The following is a 15,660-nucleotide window of genomic DNA, read 5'->3' on the forward strand; positions in this document are numbered from 1 at the left end:
AAGCAACTGTTCATGTTCTAGAGAGGACGAGGAGGAAACGATTTGGTCAGATATGATATACAGTCCACGTTCTGATGTGCATGTGAAAGGCTTTGTAGAGGCGGCCCTTCCTGCCATATATCATATCTAAGTATGTCCCACTTGGTGTCCACTGCCCCAGCTCTGGTCTTGGCGTAGCTTTTCACCACTGGCTTCTAATTCTCATACTGTTGCTGCTCCAAGGGGCTTAACTTGCAGCAACTATCTAGATTAATGATTCTCAAGTTGGGGGACCAAGTGATAAGAACATTATTGTGGGAAGTAATTGGGCTTAACAGGAAATAATTTAGGAATGACCACTTATAAATCACTGAAACGATTAATTTGTACCTCCCAAAATTCGTGCTAAATCCCAGTAGTGCCTGCTTATTAAAAATGCATTAGTGTAATTACCACTACTCATCCCCAAAACCTTTTTGGGAACTTCAGAACCCCAGTTAGCTGTATTGCTACATTGGCCCCAGAGTGAAATGAATCTAGAGAAATGTTAGGGGAAGCAATTGGGGTATCTGGCTTATTAGCCTCACATTTAAATTCCATTGATCCTATTAAAAGACTTGCTGAGATCAACTTAATTGTTTTTTAGGAAAATCCAATGAAACATTCTTCTGTGTGAGGGATGCCAGCTTTGGCCCCCTTCATACTTCAGGCCTGAATGACCAGTTGCCATGATGCTAATCACAGAATGTAATCGACAGGCCCTTATTTTATGCCTTTTGCTGTCTTTCCCAGTCCCTGAGCTTCTCTAGATATGGTGTGGGCACATGGAGGGCGCAACGATGGGGTTCTGATTTGACCAGCCTCCTTTCTGCAGCCAGGATTTACATCCCACCCATGTGGTCAGCATGTATACAAAGAAAGAGCATGTGTGTATGTATGTGCTCAGAGCAAGGGACTTTCTGCATGTGGAGAAATGCCTTTTGCCGTAAGAAGTCTACCTCAAACCAAAGGGATGAAGTGATGTGTCTGTGTTGCAACACTGGGCTTGGGGAAAAGTGAAATTGTGCTTGCTTGGAAAGAGCTGTGCTAAGTATCTGCAGAATAGCTGCTCCAAAAATGGAATCTTTATTCCAGGTACTTGGTTTCTAATATTTCTTTTTTCTCTTGCAGGTGTAACCTTCTGTGTTTTCTTCCTCCTTGTTGTCTTGTTTCTTAGCAACTTATTCAAACCTCCTGTACTTACATGAATTTGCAACCCACCAGTTCCACACCCATCATTCTATAGGGACTTAAGATGTTTTTAGAAAACAGTGCAACTTTTGGCGTGGAGGCTTTTGGGGGAGTTGAGTGGGTAAAAAGGAGAGTCAGCAGCAACTTACAGGCATGCAAGCTCCCAGAAAATCAGCAATCTAAATGCTGCTCAAAATCTTCACACCAAATAGTGGTGCCTTTGGGGACCTTTTAGATAGAAGGCATGTGGGAAGTTTAACATGGAAAAAAAATTTACTTAAAAAAAAAAAAACAGTGTCAAGGCAACAAGGAGCCTTCAGAGTTCCTGATCTGAAAACAGGAATGTGAACAGAGGCCTTGGCTGGATTCATATCATCCACTGGCCCTATTGTAGATGGGCCAGAAGTTGGTCCCAATGTCCGGCTTTCAAGGTTAGTGACAGTGTAAGAATGCATGATCTCTGGATGTGCATACAATTAGCATTGTAATCCACAAATGCAAATGTTCCTGCAAATTCTTCCATGGCAAACTTCTGGAGGCATGTTGCTCTTCCACCTACCCCCATCCTTCAAGCTCAGGATCTAGGCTGCTGAGAGAAGTGACTCTTGGCTTCAGCTTTTAAATACATACATATATATAATATATAAAAACTTAGTCTTTTCTTCCAACTGTTGGAAGATACATTGGGATGAATGGAAAGTGGTGATTCTAGAATTGTGGTGGAAATGGAGGAGGGTCCTGGGTTCAGAAAAATCCCAACTTTACTTTGGTGCATGGCACCGGCTGGCTGTGTTGTGACTTCTATGCTGATTTCCGATTACCGCGTGGACCACAGCAGCCCCATGGCTGCTGGTATTTTTTTTTTTTTTTTTTTTATGGTGCCAGTGACATCTATCATTGGTGCAGTGCGTGTGCTGGGAAGAAATTCCGCAAGGTGGCTCCCAGTAGTTAAAGGAGTACGTAAATAGTCAAACATGCAGAGTCCTCTACCAGCTCAACCCAGTTTTTATGCGCTTTTGGTAAATAAATAGAAAGGCTTCTTGTTCAGGCTTGCTCTGTGTGAACCAGACCGTTGTGCTTGGCTGGCTTCTCGGTATTCTATCTATTAACCTCGCCACCCTTTTGTAACTGGTGCATTTAATTATCAGTGGGATGCTTTTCAAACAGGTAAGGGTAATGATGGGAAAGGGGGTGGGGATGTCTCATTGAGAGTCTCAAATCTGGATATGAGATTTGGGGCCCCTTGGTGAGCCTTTGAGGTGGGCTTTGATGAGAAAATCACCCTTTGTAACCAGATCGGACTCTATTGACATGTCAAGCCCTACAGACTTGATTGCTTTCTGTGTCTGAAGTCTTAGCCTAGATGCTATAGGATAGTTGTCCTTTCTTATCTCACCTTCCCGAAACCCACTGGCATGGTGTGCATGAGTACGTGTGAGTGTGCCCACACATGGACTCCCTGCAACCTTTTCTGCTTAATATGTTTTGTGATTGGAATATTTTATACTCTGGCCACCCAGACACAGGCAGGACAATAGAGTTGGCCGAATTGACTGAAATGAGGATTATGGAGAATAATGGGGCCTCTCCAAAAATAATGCTAATACAGGACAAGCGACAGGAAGCAACAGTTGAGTCAGCAGAGCGCAGGGCCCCTGACGATCCCCGGGAGCCGACTGACTGTGCACAATGGCCGCGTTGGCACGTCGGGCATTCCCAGGATGTGCGTGCCGCCGGCGGGCCTGCCTGTCGCTGCAGCCTGGGGTTTTGGACGCCGCACGCGTGCCGTTTGGATGGCGGTTTATTTGTGTCCGTCAGCTTGGCAGGAGGGGAGGCAGCCGCTTCTCAGGGCTTGGTTTGGCTGTCACTGTTGCCAGGAAAAGGAAGCTCCCAGCTGCCAACACAATTACCTTTGTTTCTTACATCCCCCCTTCTTAATGTGGCAATTAAGTGCTTACCGCTCTGCCCAGTGCCAAGGTAACCGCCATGGAGTGGGACAGGGCAGAGAACACAACCTTGGCACAGCAGCCTAAGTGTGGAGGGCGGGAGGAGGTGCAGGGGCCCCAGCCTTGGCGGAGGGGGAGCCTGGTGGCCCTTGGATGCCCTGGGACTTTGATGCCAGGACTCTCCTCTAGGTAGAATTCCACGGAAATCTTCCAAAAAGCAATTCTGAAGGCTGACCGTTCCTCTTTGATGCCATACCAGAATGGGAACCAGCTGCCAGTTTGCCACATTTCCTTGGGCTTGGAGCTGGGAAGGGGCTGAGGTGACTCAGTTGCAAATCCAGACTGAAGATCTGTTTGCTACCCCTCCCTCCTGTGTGGCCCCCACAGTATTGTTCTGGAAAACATAAGGAAAAAAGATGAAAGCCAGGTGACTCCTCAGCAGAATCTTAGTTCTGTAGTCTGAAACCAAGAAAAAACCCAGGTATTTGCTTTTTTGTTGCTGTTTTGCTGTATAAACAAGTTTGAACACTTGCCTTTCCAAGCCCTCCTGGGATGGAGGACTCAGCCTCTAGTGGGGGTCAGAGTTGCAGTGGCTGCTTGTATGTGACTTTGGCATAGTGGATTTGCTGCTCTGTGGCCTCGTCCCTGCTTTGACGGCATGAGGTGTGTGTGCGTGGTCTGGGATCTCAGTGCCTGGGTGTATGTTCAGGGATGTACAGAGGTCAAGTGTGGGCCTGGGAAAAAGTAAAGTTCTCTAGCAACTAATAATCATTGTTAAATTATCTTGATTGCTGATCGATCTATAGTGTGGGGATGGAGTGGGAGGTTGAGTGCCTGCTAATAGGAGCCTTGGAGGGAATCCTTTTTCTCTGTAGGGCTGGGTAGGAGGAATCCTCCTGCCCCAGGAGATCCTAATCCCTTCCCTGAAACAGGCAGGAAAAAAAGTCCAGCCTTCGTTGCCGTCACTGTAGCTCCCTGCCTTCACCCTGTCTCTGCCTCTGAGAAAGAAGGCAGTTCATGGAAAATCACAGAGCCAGGCATGTAGGGCCGTGTGCAATTCTTTTCTCTCCAGGTGGGGTGATGTTGGTCAGCAACTTCTGAGGTTTTCCCAGTTCTGGCGAGGATGAGCCTGGTAGACCGCTTGGTCTTCCAAGTTCTTGTGCAAGCCCTAAGGATGCCTTCCTCCTTGAGTATTAAACCGAGTTAGTACTGCCATGCCAGCTCAGTCCCGGCACCTTCCCTTGCAGTGGGATTTGTGTTTAGCGCTTGTGCAAGTCTGTCAAAACTCCTGGTGTCAATGCATTTAATCAGAGGATTAATTACAACAATATTGTTGAAGTGGAGGACGTGGGCCCCAACGTGACCAGCAAATGAAGGGCTTAATTATACAGAATCAGCCACACATTTGGCCTCATTCTGACTGTGCTGTTACCTCAAATCAGCAGAGAAATATAATTTCTTGCTGCTCTTAGGGAAGAGTCCTGTAATTTGCAGGAAGTCCTAAGAAACTTCAAGAGGCTGTAAATAAGGTATAACTTTCGCTAATAAAATAGTAACAACAACAATGAACTTGGACCTGTGGCCACTAACAGGAGAGGGCTGGGTATGTGCCCCGGCTTGCCCGGTTTTGCTTGCTTTTCTGAGCATTTTCCCACAGTTATCAGTGAACGAAATGGAATCCTACTCTGCTTTGAGTATGAAACATGTTTCGGCTGAATTCCAAGGCAGGGTCTATCACAAGATATTTGTATATTCAGAGATGACCTGCTGTGTCACTGTGAGAGCACTAAGCTGGCCTGGAGTTATGAATGAAACTCCCTTTTACCCTTTTTCTCTTTTGCCTTTGTCTCATAGGTGCTTTCTCTTCTCTTGGCAGCAGTGTGCTTCTGGTGGCACAGCACGGTATTATTTAATGTACACGCTTCTGTTTCCGATGGCTTGGTTTCTGACACAGCAAAGCGGGGATTCATGACCCAGTTCATGTTCCTTGTCTACCCCACCTGCCTTGAGTACATTTCTTCAGCGCCAAGATAGCAGAAGCTTCATTTAAACGCTGGTGTTTTGCGAGACTGACCTTACTGTAAATTACGAAGGAAATTTTTAGAAAAGGAGGGAATTTGCTAATAGCTTAGGTTTGGTGGAGGGTTGGGGAGGTGGAATTCTGAGATAAGCTTGGAAGATAAAAGGTGCCTTCAGTTTAACAGCTGGCATCTTGCCAGTATCCAGGGAATTTGTTTAGTTAGTAGACTCTGATTATTCTTGGAATGTTAGATCTTATTAACAGATAAGTTCATCAATAAATATAACCCATGGGTGTGTGGTTGTTTCTCCCTTTGTACTTTCTTCCCTGGGATCTGCCCCCAACTCCACCGCCCAAGTGAGGTTGACTTCTTTGTCTTGCAGAGTCGCTTTGCATCTACCCCCTCCTGTTTCCTAGAGTTACCCGATACTTGTGGGAGCCAGGATGGTCTCACACAGACAGAGCTTTCAAAGGGGTTCTAAAAAGGAAAAGGGGGCCTCCCTAGAGACTGCCTCACCAGGGCCCAAAGTGTAACCTTAGCAATACCCCCTCGGTACAAATACCTGGTTAGGTTAACTTAGAATAAATTCTTTGTGTTTTTTTTCCCTCCCTTGTGCACTAGGGTCAGGGTCTGGAAAGTTTTGGGAAACTATATGCTAAGTACTCTCATATCATATAGGGAGGTGGCATTTCCTGATCTCAACTTTGAGCTGCCTGCATGCATGTTGACCCCAGTGGGTCCCTGCCAGGTGAAAGGAGTCATTTGTCAACCTGGGAAGAGTACTGACAAAGGAAGGGGAGTTGGTTTGGATTTAAACATCCAGGAACTCAGAGCAATGACCAATAGAATTTTTATTTTGGCATTATGGTTTTGTTTGGTGGGGTCTTCTGGGAGGAGGCCAAGAATGTACGAGTTTTTGGAGAGTCGACCCTGTTTCTGAATTGCTAAATTGTTGTTTATCTGTCTTGCAGAGGTCCTATACGTTGCTTGTGGAGGCGTGGGATTCCAGTAATGACACCGTTCGTAAGTATCGCTTCTGTGGACTTTTCTCTAAACACATGTGGAAGTGTGGGGCTTGGCCAACCAGTTGGAGCTGGATCTGTCTCCTTAGTACTTAGGATTTCTGCCACCCCTTGCCTTCTGTTCTCTCCTGCACCCTAGGGTGAACCTGTCAGTGGAATCTATTCCTTAACTTTTCTAGAATTTTAGCTTGGAATATTAAGTGGCCAGAACAGACTCCCAGTTAACTCATTCCCTGATTATGAAACCTAGATTATCTTCAGGATAGAGATCTTAATGGTTTTACAACTTTAAAACCTTGTAGGCTGCTAAAGGATCAAAGTAGTGACTTTTTAAAAGTCCATTTAAACTTTAAGTGAGCGTTTAATCTCTCATCAGAAAGATAAAGCCATAAAGGTGGTGCTGGGCTCTAGAGACCGACCTTGAATTTCACTTGGTGGGCAGGTGAGCTTCTAGCCCGTCCAGGTTTCCCACACTGCGCCACAGACCTTTCATTGAAGCAGAATTACAGAGCTTCACAGCCATTACCTGCCTTGTCCCCTCCTGAAAGATGGCTCTGTTTTCAGTGCAGGTTGCCTTTCAGGACGGTGAGGGGTCGGTTTTGGTGGATACGCCATGGAGGATGTGATGGAAATGACATAGTCTGGCTTACAAAGTAGTCTTGCTCTTTAATTGTAACTTTACAGTGTTTTTGCTCACGAGCCGAAACTTCAGTTCCCTTTTTGCCAGCAGAGTTTGGGTTGCTGTTGCTGGAAAACTTGATGTGCACTGAAATCTCTTGGTGTGTGCATGAGGAAGAGTGGATCCAGCTTCTTGTCTTGGCTCTCCATTCTCTGAATGCCTTGTTCTTTTTGCTTTTCTATCTTAGCAATTTTTTGTTGTCACTGTGAATAACATCTTTTCCTCTTTCCTTGCCTTGCTTTTTTGCTGACAGAGAATGGTGAATGCCCACCGTGGGTGCAGTGAGGGCTCGGTGCCTGCTGCGTGGGCAGCTTCCACCTGTGGCTGGCTTATTGGGCCACTTGGGGCTGCAGAATCATTGCTGAGCCCAGATGTGCCAGAGAGTCCCAGGCCATTTGGGTCACTCTTCTAGCTTGGGAATCTTAACTCCAACTCTTTGGGTGTCATCCTCCCTGGAGGGGAGCTTGTGAAAGTCCAAGGTCCAAGTCTTCCTCCCCAGAGGACTACCCCATAATGCCATGGGGAGCGCGTGTGGGGGTGGCAGGGAAGCTGTGTCAGCCTTGGCTATGGCTGATGCCAGTCAGGGTCACAGACACCTGTTTGTTCTCCCCTCCCTTCCCTGCCACAAACGTTGAGGACTGTGAACATTATGTCACTGTGACCTGCTTACAATGGTAACTAAGCGTTAAGCAGAAGGGGTCGAGGAGAGGGGGAGGCATAGGCTCTTCTGTAATATTATGGTGTCGGCCTGGTGTTCTTTCCCCTCCCTTTTAGCTATTGAAACAATCCACCGGTAGAGTGAACAACTTGAGTTTGACACTGGCCTGTGATAAGAGCTGGGTCAGTATACTTGTTAGGGACATGTGAGAGACCTCCCTGCCACACTCCAGCATTCGCAGAACCTTTCCTGGGCCTACTGTTGCCTCACTGGTCAGGGAGTTATGTCCCTGGGAACCCAGGGCTTGTCCAGAACTACCCACAGTTGTCTGCATTTCCAGGTAGCCCCATTTTGGGGTTCTGGGATGTTTCATCTCCTGCTTGGGGGGTAACCAAATCCCTGGAAGAGGACAACAAGGAAGACTGGGGTAGGAATAAAGGTCTTTTAAACCTCTGTTTTTAGAGAGAGAGGGGTTGATACAAAGTCACGGGTGCCCATTGCGGGTTATCAAAACTCACTTGGTGAACCCCGAAGAGGAGATGAGTTTGGTGGGAATGGTTTCCACTTGCCTATTTGACCTCTTCTATGATGCTTCCAAGGAATCTTGAATTCAGCACAGCCAAAACCAAAGTCAGGATCTTCTCTTGACAAAAGCAGTCCCTTCCCTAGCGCCCTTTCTGGGTGTCTGGCACTGATATTTGAACGCTCACTGCCATAAGTCAGAAATATGGAAGGCGCTCTGTGTACCTCGTCTCTGTTAGCATCCATACCTAGTCCACCTCCAAGTTCTGAAAAATCTCTCCAGCTCTTCACTTGAATCTGCCTGCCTTCTGCCACTGCCCTGGTCCAAGTCACCATCTGCTCATGACCGAACTTAGAGTAGCCTCCGTCTGGTCCACCTTGATCTGCTCTGACCCACCTCTAGTGCTTTCTCCATTCTTCTGCCATCCTGGTCTTTTCAGAGCATAACCTTGGCTTGTCACCCTTATTATGAAAAACCAACCACTCGGTGGCCTTCTGTTGCTCTTGGGACAGATCTTCACGTGGCCCACAAGGCTCTGTGCAGCCCAGCCTTGTCTCCCTGCCAGCCTTGTCTTACACACCATGTCCATCGTGTCTATAGCCTGGCCATACCCTAGCAGTTGCTTTTCTATCCTCAACTATATCGCGTGCTCTCCTGCCTCAGGACCTTTGCACATGCTGTTTATGCTACCTGGAGTGTTTTGTTCCTTTCTTCACCCTGAGCCACTCCCTCTGGACTGCACTCCACAGGGCAGAAGCTGAGGATGTTCAGAAGCCCAAATGGAGTTGGCTGCCCTGTGGGACCCAAGCGAGTTGTAAACGTTCTGGCTTCAGATGGTAAATCAAAGGCAGAGCCCTGAGTTTTAGGGCAGAGAATTCCTTCTATCAGCTCTGCAGTGAGCCCTCACAGGCAGACTCGGGCCCAAATATAGCCTAGGTTCTGTTTATGTATTCGAAAGTATTTAAGGCTGGTCCTTCTGTCATCGGTCCTTCAAAGTCTTTTATTACATTTTGGGATTGTGGTATATAGAGTTCCAAATTTCTTTCTCCCCCAGAGCAAATGGTTTCAGTTTACTGTAATGCACAGTAGACATGTAAGCATACATAGGCACACTTCAGACCAGGTTTTCTCTGAGGCCCCCTTCTAGGTTTTCGGGTTGGTGTGGTCCCAGGTTATGCTGAGACTCGCCCTTCATCACCTCCTCCATGGCCTGCGAGGTGGTCATAGATTCTTCGTGATTCATCTTCATGGCACTAGGGATTGCAGAGAGGCATGGTGACGTCCTTTTCCAATCACAAGGCTGGACTGCCAAGTGAACTGCCACAGATAACCTTTCCGGTGCCCCAAGCTGAAGGGAAGCGTGATCAGGAAGCAGGCAGCAGAGGTGTTCGAACCCAGACATGCTTGACTCCCTCCCTGAGCAGGTGTGAAGTTATGTATGCAGCTCTATTAGCTCCACTGAAGATTCTGAAGTGATCCTCTACACGGCACTTCCCGGAAATAAGTGGAAAGCTTACTGCGTGACTGAAAAGTACATATCAGTCTTGTACCCCTAGGATTGCCCTGAACTTTTGTCTGAACTGTTTGTTGTTGATACGAGCCTCAGAACCTAGATGCCTTTGAGCCATGGCTAGTGTGTTTAACCGATCCCTTTTATGAAGATCTTGTAAGCGTGTGGTAATAGCCCACTATGCTTTTTAACTGAACCAGCAGAGCAAACATAGTTAATGGAGAGACATTTTTGTCATTCCTTGGCCTCTGTTTATTTGCAAAAATGAGGAAAGTGTTACCTGCAAGTGGTTCAGTGCTGCCGGGGTGTCAGGCCGCAGGTATGTGGGCTTGTTCAAGGCTTGTCTTGCCCACGCAGCAGTTTGAGAGCCCCAGAGGGTGAATACTGGGGCCCTGTTGGAAGTGGGATGTGTGGATGAAGCCACCCAGGAGTCCCTTCTCTCCTGGTCACCTACAGGGCTTGCATCAGTTTGTAAAGGAGCACGGGCCCGAGGCCTAGAAAAACAGCCATGTGGGTGGTTAAGAATCACACAGACATTGCAAGTCTCTGTCTCTCCAAGATGGCCTTGGATTTGACAAGGTGATGGAGAGTTGGTGCTAACAGGTTTAAGAAAACAAACACAAAACCAGGCTGGGGTGCTGACTTAGTGCCTCGCTGCCTTTTCAGATCCCTCACCTGAACTCCTGGCACCTGATGTTTGAGCTATTTTTGTACCTGTCTCTTCTCAAACTAGATCATAAATGGCCTCAGGGCAGGGACTACTTACTCCTGAGAGCTGCTTGAGCTGGAGGTGTTTCTTTTCCTCAGTAAGCTCTTTTTTCCGGGAGCATGACTTGACTCAAAAAAAAAAAAAAAAAGAAAAAAAACCATCCCCTCGATTTACCTGTGTCTAAACTTTGGTGAGTTATTCTTCCATCTGCCTTCTGGGCAGGGGAGAAAGGTGGAATGCATCAAATTCAAGGTGTTGGTATTTAAGGGCTGGCTTTAAAGGTTGCCATGTTAACACTTTTTTAAAAAATGTAACTCAGTCCTCTCCTGGGCTTCCAGTTAAGAGTTTCGGAATGGACAAAAAGCTTTTCTGAGCAAGACACGAAACTCTAAAACCAGAAATGATTGCTGACCTTTATCTGGAATAATGAAATTTCTTCAAGAGCAACATTTCCATGGGAAGCTACTTTCTCTCATATGTAAAGAGCTCTTGCAAGTCAGTATGGCAATGTAATAGAAAAGTTGGCAGAGGAGAGAGGCTGTTGCTGGTCACAGGAACAAATATAAATGGTTTTATAACTACCAGAAAGGACTGTCACCATCACTTAATTAAATGCTAATTAAACGAGATACCTCTTTACCTATCAGGCATAGATGAGAAGGTTTGATAATGTACAACGTTGGCAGTGTTATTGGGAAGCACAGCTTCCTGGGTGGTGGGAGGACAGACTGGGTAGTTTGAGATTGTGGACAGATGCCGATTGGTTGTGCACATGCTCTGATTCGGCACTTCCATTTCTAGAGTGTCGGATTGCGGGAACCGTACACAGGCAGATACGTTCCAGGAATGCGCACTGTGGCTTTGTTTAATAGTAGGAAGCCCAGACGACTCACATGCCCACATGTCAGGGACTAGGTAAATTATTTATTGGTGTTTCCAGACAATGAAATACTGTGTACCCATGAAAGAAGGTAAATAAGTGGTAACAGGTTGTCTCTAGGTAAGGGCATAACCTTTTTCATTTCTTTGCCTTTTTGTACAACGGATATAATTTCGTAGCATGTGCGTATGTTTTTATTTTAAAAAGCCAAAACGGTCAGGGAAGAAGGCTCCAATGTGAATATTTAACACGATTCATCATTTTGTCTTTAGAACCTGACAGTATTATTGAAAAGGCTTCTCACTCGGGCATGATCAACCCCAGCCGGCAGTGGCAGACGCTGAAGCAAAACACGGGCGTTGCCCACTTTGAGTATCAGATCCGCGTGACCTGTGATGACTACTACTATGGCTTTGGCTGCAATAAGTTCTGCCGCCCCAGAGATGACTTCTTTGGACACTATGCCTGTGACCAGAATGGCAACAAAACTTGCATGGAAGGCTGGATGGGCCCCGAATGTAACAGAGGTATGTGTGTGTGTGCATGTGCACATATGCCTGTGGCTTTTAGTGTCCATTTATCCCCCCACCAGCAGGCAGGTGGCATGTGGCTATCTCAGGTGGGGTGGGATTTTGGCTGTTATTCAGGGCCTGCAGCATGAAGATGCTGAGTGTAGAAGATGCTGTTGGTGCCCCATCCAGATCCCCTTTACTGACATCGCCATCCCCCAGGTGCTGTGTTGGCTGCCAACAGCTCACAGCTGCTCCTTCTCAGGAGACTCGTCCTTGGCCAAACCAGTGCATGCCCCATTCCTCCAGCTCAGAGTCAGTGATTGACAGACTGGGCTACAAAGGCCAGCTTCCTTTGCCTTAAAACAGTAGTACAGTGCGCACTCTAGAGCTTACCCTGGGACTAGGCTGAAATCAGACTCCAGTTGAGACCATGTTCTTGCTCAGCTCCTTCCCCTACCCCTTTCTGCTTCCCTCAATTCCTTCTACCTATGTCCAGATCCCCTTCTCAGACTCTGCTTCTAAGGAACTTGACCCAAAATAGATGCCAGACAGGACTAGGTTAGCCCAGTTGATGTCTGAACAGGCAATCCTGTAGGAAATGATAGCCCCTGCATTCGGGGTAGCCTTGCAGCAAGTTTTCACTGGGCGTCTTTGGGGTCATGGCATTGAGGGGGAGAGGTATGTGGTTAGCTCAAGCTTTCCTACTGATGGAGGACTGAGCCCACTTTTAGCCTCTGTACTGTCTACTGTCCCAGTCCCTTTATAGAATTCAGTGATTCCAGTTCATAGCAACTTGATGGGTAATTCTGTTGACTGTGTAATATCCCCTCATGAGCAATAATGTACTCTGCTTATTTTACATGATAATTAGGTAAATTCTTTTGATAAACTCAATTTCGAAGTGAGTTTTATAACCATGACAGAGGGATGGGGCATGGGGGAAGGAATTTGCAGATCTCCCGGGTAGTACTAATGCTTTCTTAAATAATTGGAGACAAGAGTTTAAAAAGGATGGCATTTCTGGAATTCAAATGAAAAGGGAAATTGATTAACATATTTTAGTGTGTTTGAAAAATTAAATGACCTAACACTTAGTGTGGGTTTTTTGTTTGGTGTTTTTTTTTTTTTTTTAAGATAAAGTGCTCACTTTGTCACCCATGATGGCACAATCAGGGCTCACTGGAGCCTTGAACTCCTGGGCTCAAGTGATCCTCCTGCCTCAGCCTCCCAAGTAGCTGGGACTATAGGCACATGCCACCACACCCAGCTTTCCCAGCTTTTTTATTTTGTGTAGACAGAGTCTTGCTGTGTTGTTGAGGCTGGTCTCAAACTCCTGGCCTCAGGCTATCCTTCTGCCTCAACCTCCCAAAGTGTTGGGATTATAGGCATGAGCCACTGTGCCTGGTCTTATAAACTGACATTTTTTAAAAAGTCACTTTTTTTTTTTTTTTTAAATGAAGTAGAGAATCGCTCTGCAAGGGTACTTTACAAAAATCTCACCAGATCTGGCCACCAGATTAGCCTGCCCAATGAATCCAGCCTGGTTGGCTCTGTTAGTCCTGTGGAATTTTGAAACCAGGCATTTGGTATGGATTTTTTTTTCTTTTTTTTTAAGCCTGAGGCTCATCTGAACGTGTCCTGGTGGGATGGGGAAGGATTATCTATACCTTTTTTTCTTCTAATGAAAAGGGTGTGGGCAGAATGGAAGCTGACCAAGCTCTGCTCAAGGAGCCAGGGTAGCTATGGTTTAGAGAGGCTGGACGAAGGTCCCTGTTCCCTCATCAACTTGTCTGCATTTTGTCCCCAAACAATATCATGTTTTCAGGATCTGCTAACAAGGCCTTGAAGTTTAAAGCTGGTTTTGTTATTTGGGCCTCTCCCATCTTCCTCTCCTTACAAGGGACTTGATATGAGATCTATTAAAATTGTGGAATTTGCAGACTTTAATGCAATGGGCCATTCTCATGACTGTGGCGATGCAAGGAGCAGGCAGTGTGCTGACACGCCCTTCTCTGTTTTTTACAGCTATTTGCCGACAAGGCTGCAGTCCCAAGCATGGGTCTTGCAAACTCCCGGGTGACTGCAGGTAAATAAACTGGTCTTTTGTGAGATTTCTTTTAATTTTCCTTTATGTAAGAGAGGGACTGATTTTATTGCGACTATGCCTCTTTTTCCTTGGATAACAAGAAAGCTTTTTTAAAAAATTCAGATAGACACATCCGAAGCTTATTAAATTATACCAGCTGTCTGGTGGAATGCACACACCACTTCTCTCTTGGAATAAAAAGAAACTCTTTGGGCATAGCCAGTGACTTCATGTATTAACTGTTCTGTAAATTGATAACACATTTTTATAATCTTCCCTTACAGTGCTAATGGGCTAGGTGGAGGGATGTGGGCTTGTGTCTTTGCATCTCTCTCCTCCTCTTCCACCAAGGTTTTCTTCTCCCAGCCCCCTCCCCCACTTTTCCCATCAATAGGCGAAAGTCCAGCATTCTTTAGAATGGGATTAGTCCAATCTCCTGGCCCCTTTGCAGGCGGGAGCTGGGTTGGTGCTGAGAGGTTAATGGCTGCCCCGGAATCTTGTCAGTTGAGCCTGATGAATGTAGACTTTTGCTGCAGTCCTTTGAAGTCTGTTCCTTTATGGTCCAGGAACAATGCAGAAGCCAAAGGGAGGCCTGCCCTGACCACTTCACGATGGCGGATTTTGGAACTTCTTGAAATTTATATTATGCCAATTTGGAAAAGGCTTATTTAGGGAAATATTGTTGGTGTCTGCAGTGTTTTTGGCAGTCCTATGCTTTACTCTCCCTCTTCCCAAATTTTATGGAGTAACACGAAATGGATCCTTTGAACCTGTCACTTTTGCCCCAAAAGCTACTCTGACATGAGTGAAGAGACTCTTACGAAACATAGTCTAAACCAGTATGTGCCAAACTAACGTTATTGGGGGCTCTTATTAAAACGCAGGTCTTGATTCTATAGGTCTGGGCTGGGCCCAGGTTTCTGCATTTCTAACAAGCCCCCAAGCGATCCTGCTGATGGAACCATCAGCGATCACTGCCCCAAAACCTCAGTACTGAAAGTGTAACTTCCAGAATTAACAAGGGAGCTGTTAAAATGCAGGTTCGTGGGCTCCATCCCACATCTGTAGAATCCCAGTCCTTGGTTTGGCCTAGGAGTCTGCATTTGACAAGCTTGCCACATGACTTTGCTGCTTGGTAAATGTTGAGGCTGCTGCTTTGAAGAGAACTAACTGTGGCCTTTACCTTTGTGATTCCACCACTCCGTCTGCTCCCCTCCCACGCAAGGGGGAACAGGGAACCCTACATTAAGAACTGGTTGTCCTGAATTGTCTCTTCCTACATTTCAAAAAGATAGTTTATTTCCTGGAAGGCTGAGGGGCTTCTCCTGTCTCCCATTGGTGGCGGTGAACTGTAGTGTTTAACAGCACTGCTGTCAAAGGTGGAGCAGGAATCCACCTACCTTAACTCTTCCTAATTAAGGGTATTCTGGAGAAAGTCCCAATGGCAGTGCTATTAGTGATTCCAAGCCTGCTCCCTGCTCAGATGGGTATCAGCGGAGGCCGACTGTGATTTGTGCTGCTGTCATCAGAACACACATACAGCTATACAGGGGAGGGCCCTCCCAGCCAGAACAACAGGCTTTGTTTCCAGAATTTAGCCCTTTCTCTTTCGAAGTCCCACCTCCCTCTCCCTGCCCAGACACGCACTGATGGCCTTATTTACTTAAGGTGCGACTTTCCCACACATCATTTGCATAGTCTCCCAGCCCAGTTTTCTCCCTACCTTGAAAGAAAGTCAAAACAGAACCTTCACACTGAGGAAGTTCAGGTTGTGTCCTGCCGCTGAAATAGTTGAATGGCAAGTTACCTGCAACTTGTCTTTTGGATTATGTATTACACAGGTTATTTTTTTTTTCACCCCCACATGAGAATTTACTGGTTTTTGTTGTTCCCAAGTAGACTGAG

At 46.4% G+C, this 15,660-nt stretch overlaps 1 protein-coding gene across 2 annotated transcripts in view; it reads left to right on the forward strand.

Moving 5' to 3' along the window:
- The window catches only part of JAG1 (jagged canonical Notch ligand 1), a 36,248-nt gene that overhangs the window by 3,805 nt on the left and 16,783 nt on the right, over nucleotides 1-15,660 (forward strand). For both annotated transcript variants that reach the window (XM_005568349.5, XM_005568350.5), the window contains exons 3-5: nucleotides 6,148-6,199; nucleotides 11,430-11,684; nucleotides 13,695-13,755. In XM_005568349.5, the coding sequence (XP_005568406.1) occupies nucleotides 6,148-6,199; nucleotides 11,430-11,684; nucleotides 13,695-13,755 (368 nt within the window). The remainder of the gene's footprint in view (nucleotides 1-6,147; nucleotides 6,200-11,429; nucleotides 11,685-13,694; nucleotides 13,756-15,660) is intronic.

The sequence above is a fragment of the Macaca fascicularis genome, chromosome 10 (assembly GCF_037993035.2).
Source record: "Macaca fascicularis isolate 582-1 chromosome 10, T2T-MFA8v1.1".
Classification (NCBI taxonomy): Eukaryota; Metazoa; Chordata; class Mammalia; order Primates; family Cercopithecidae; genus Macaca; species Macaca fascicularis.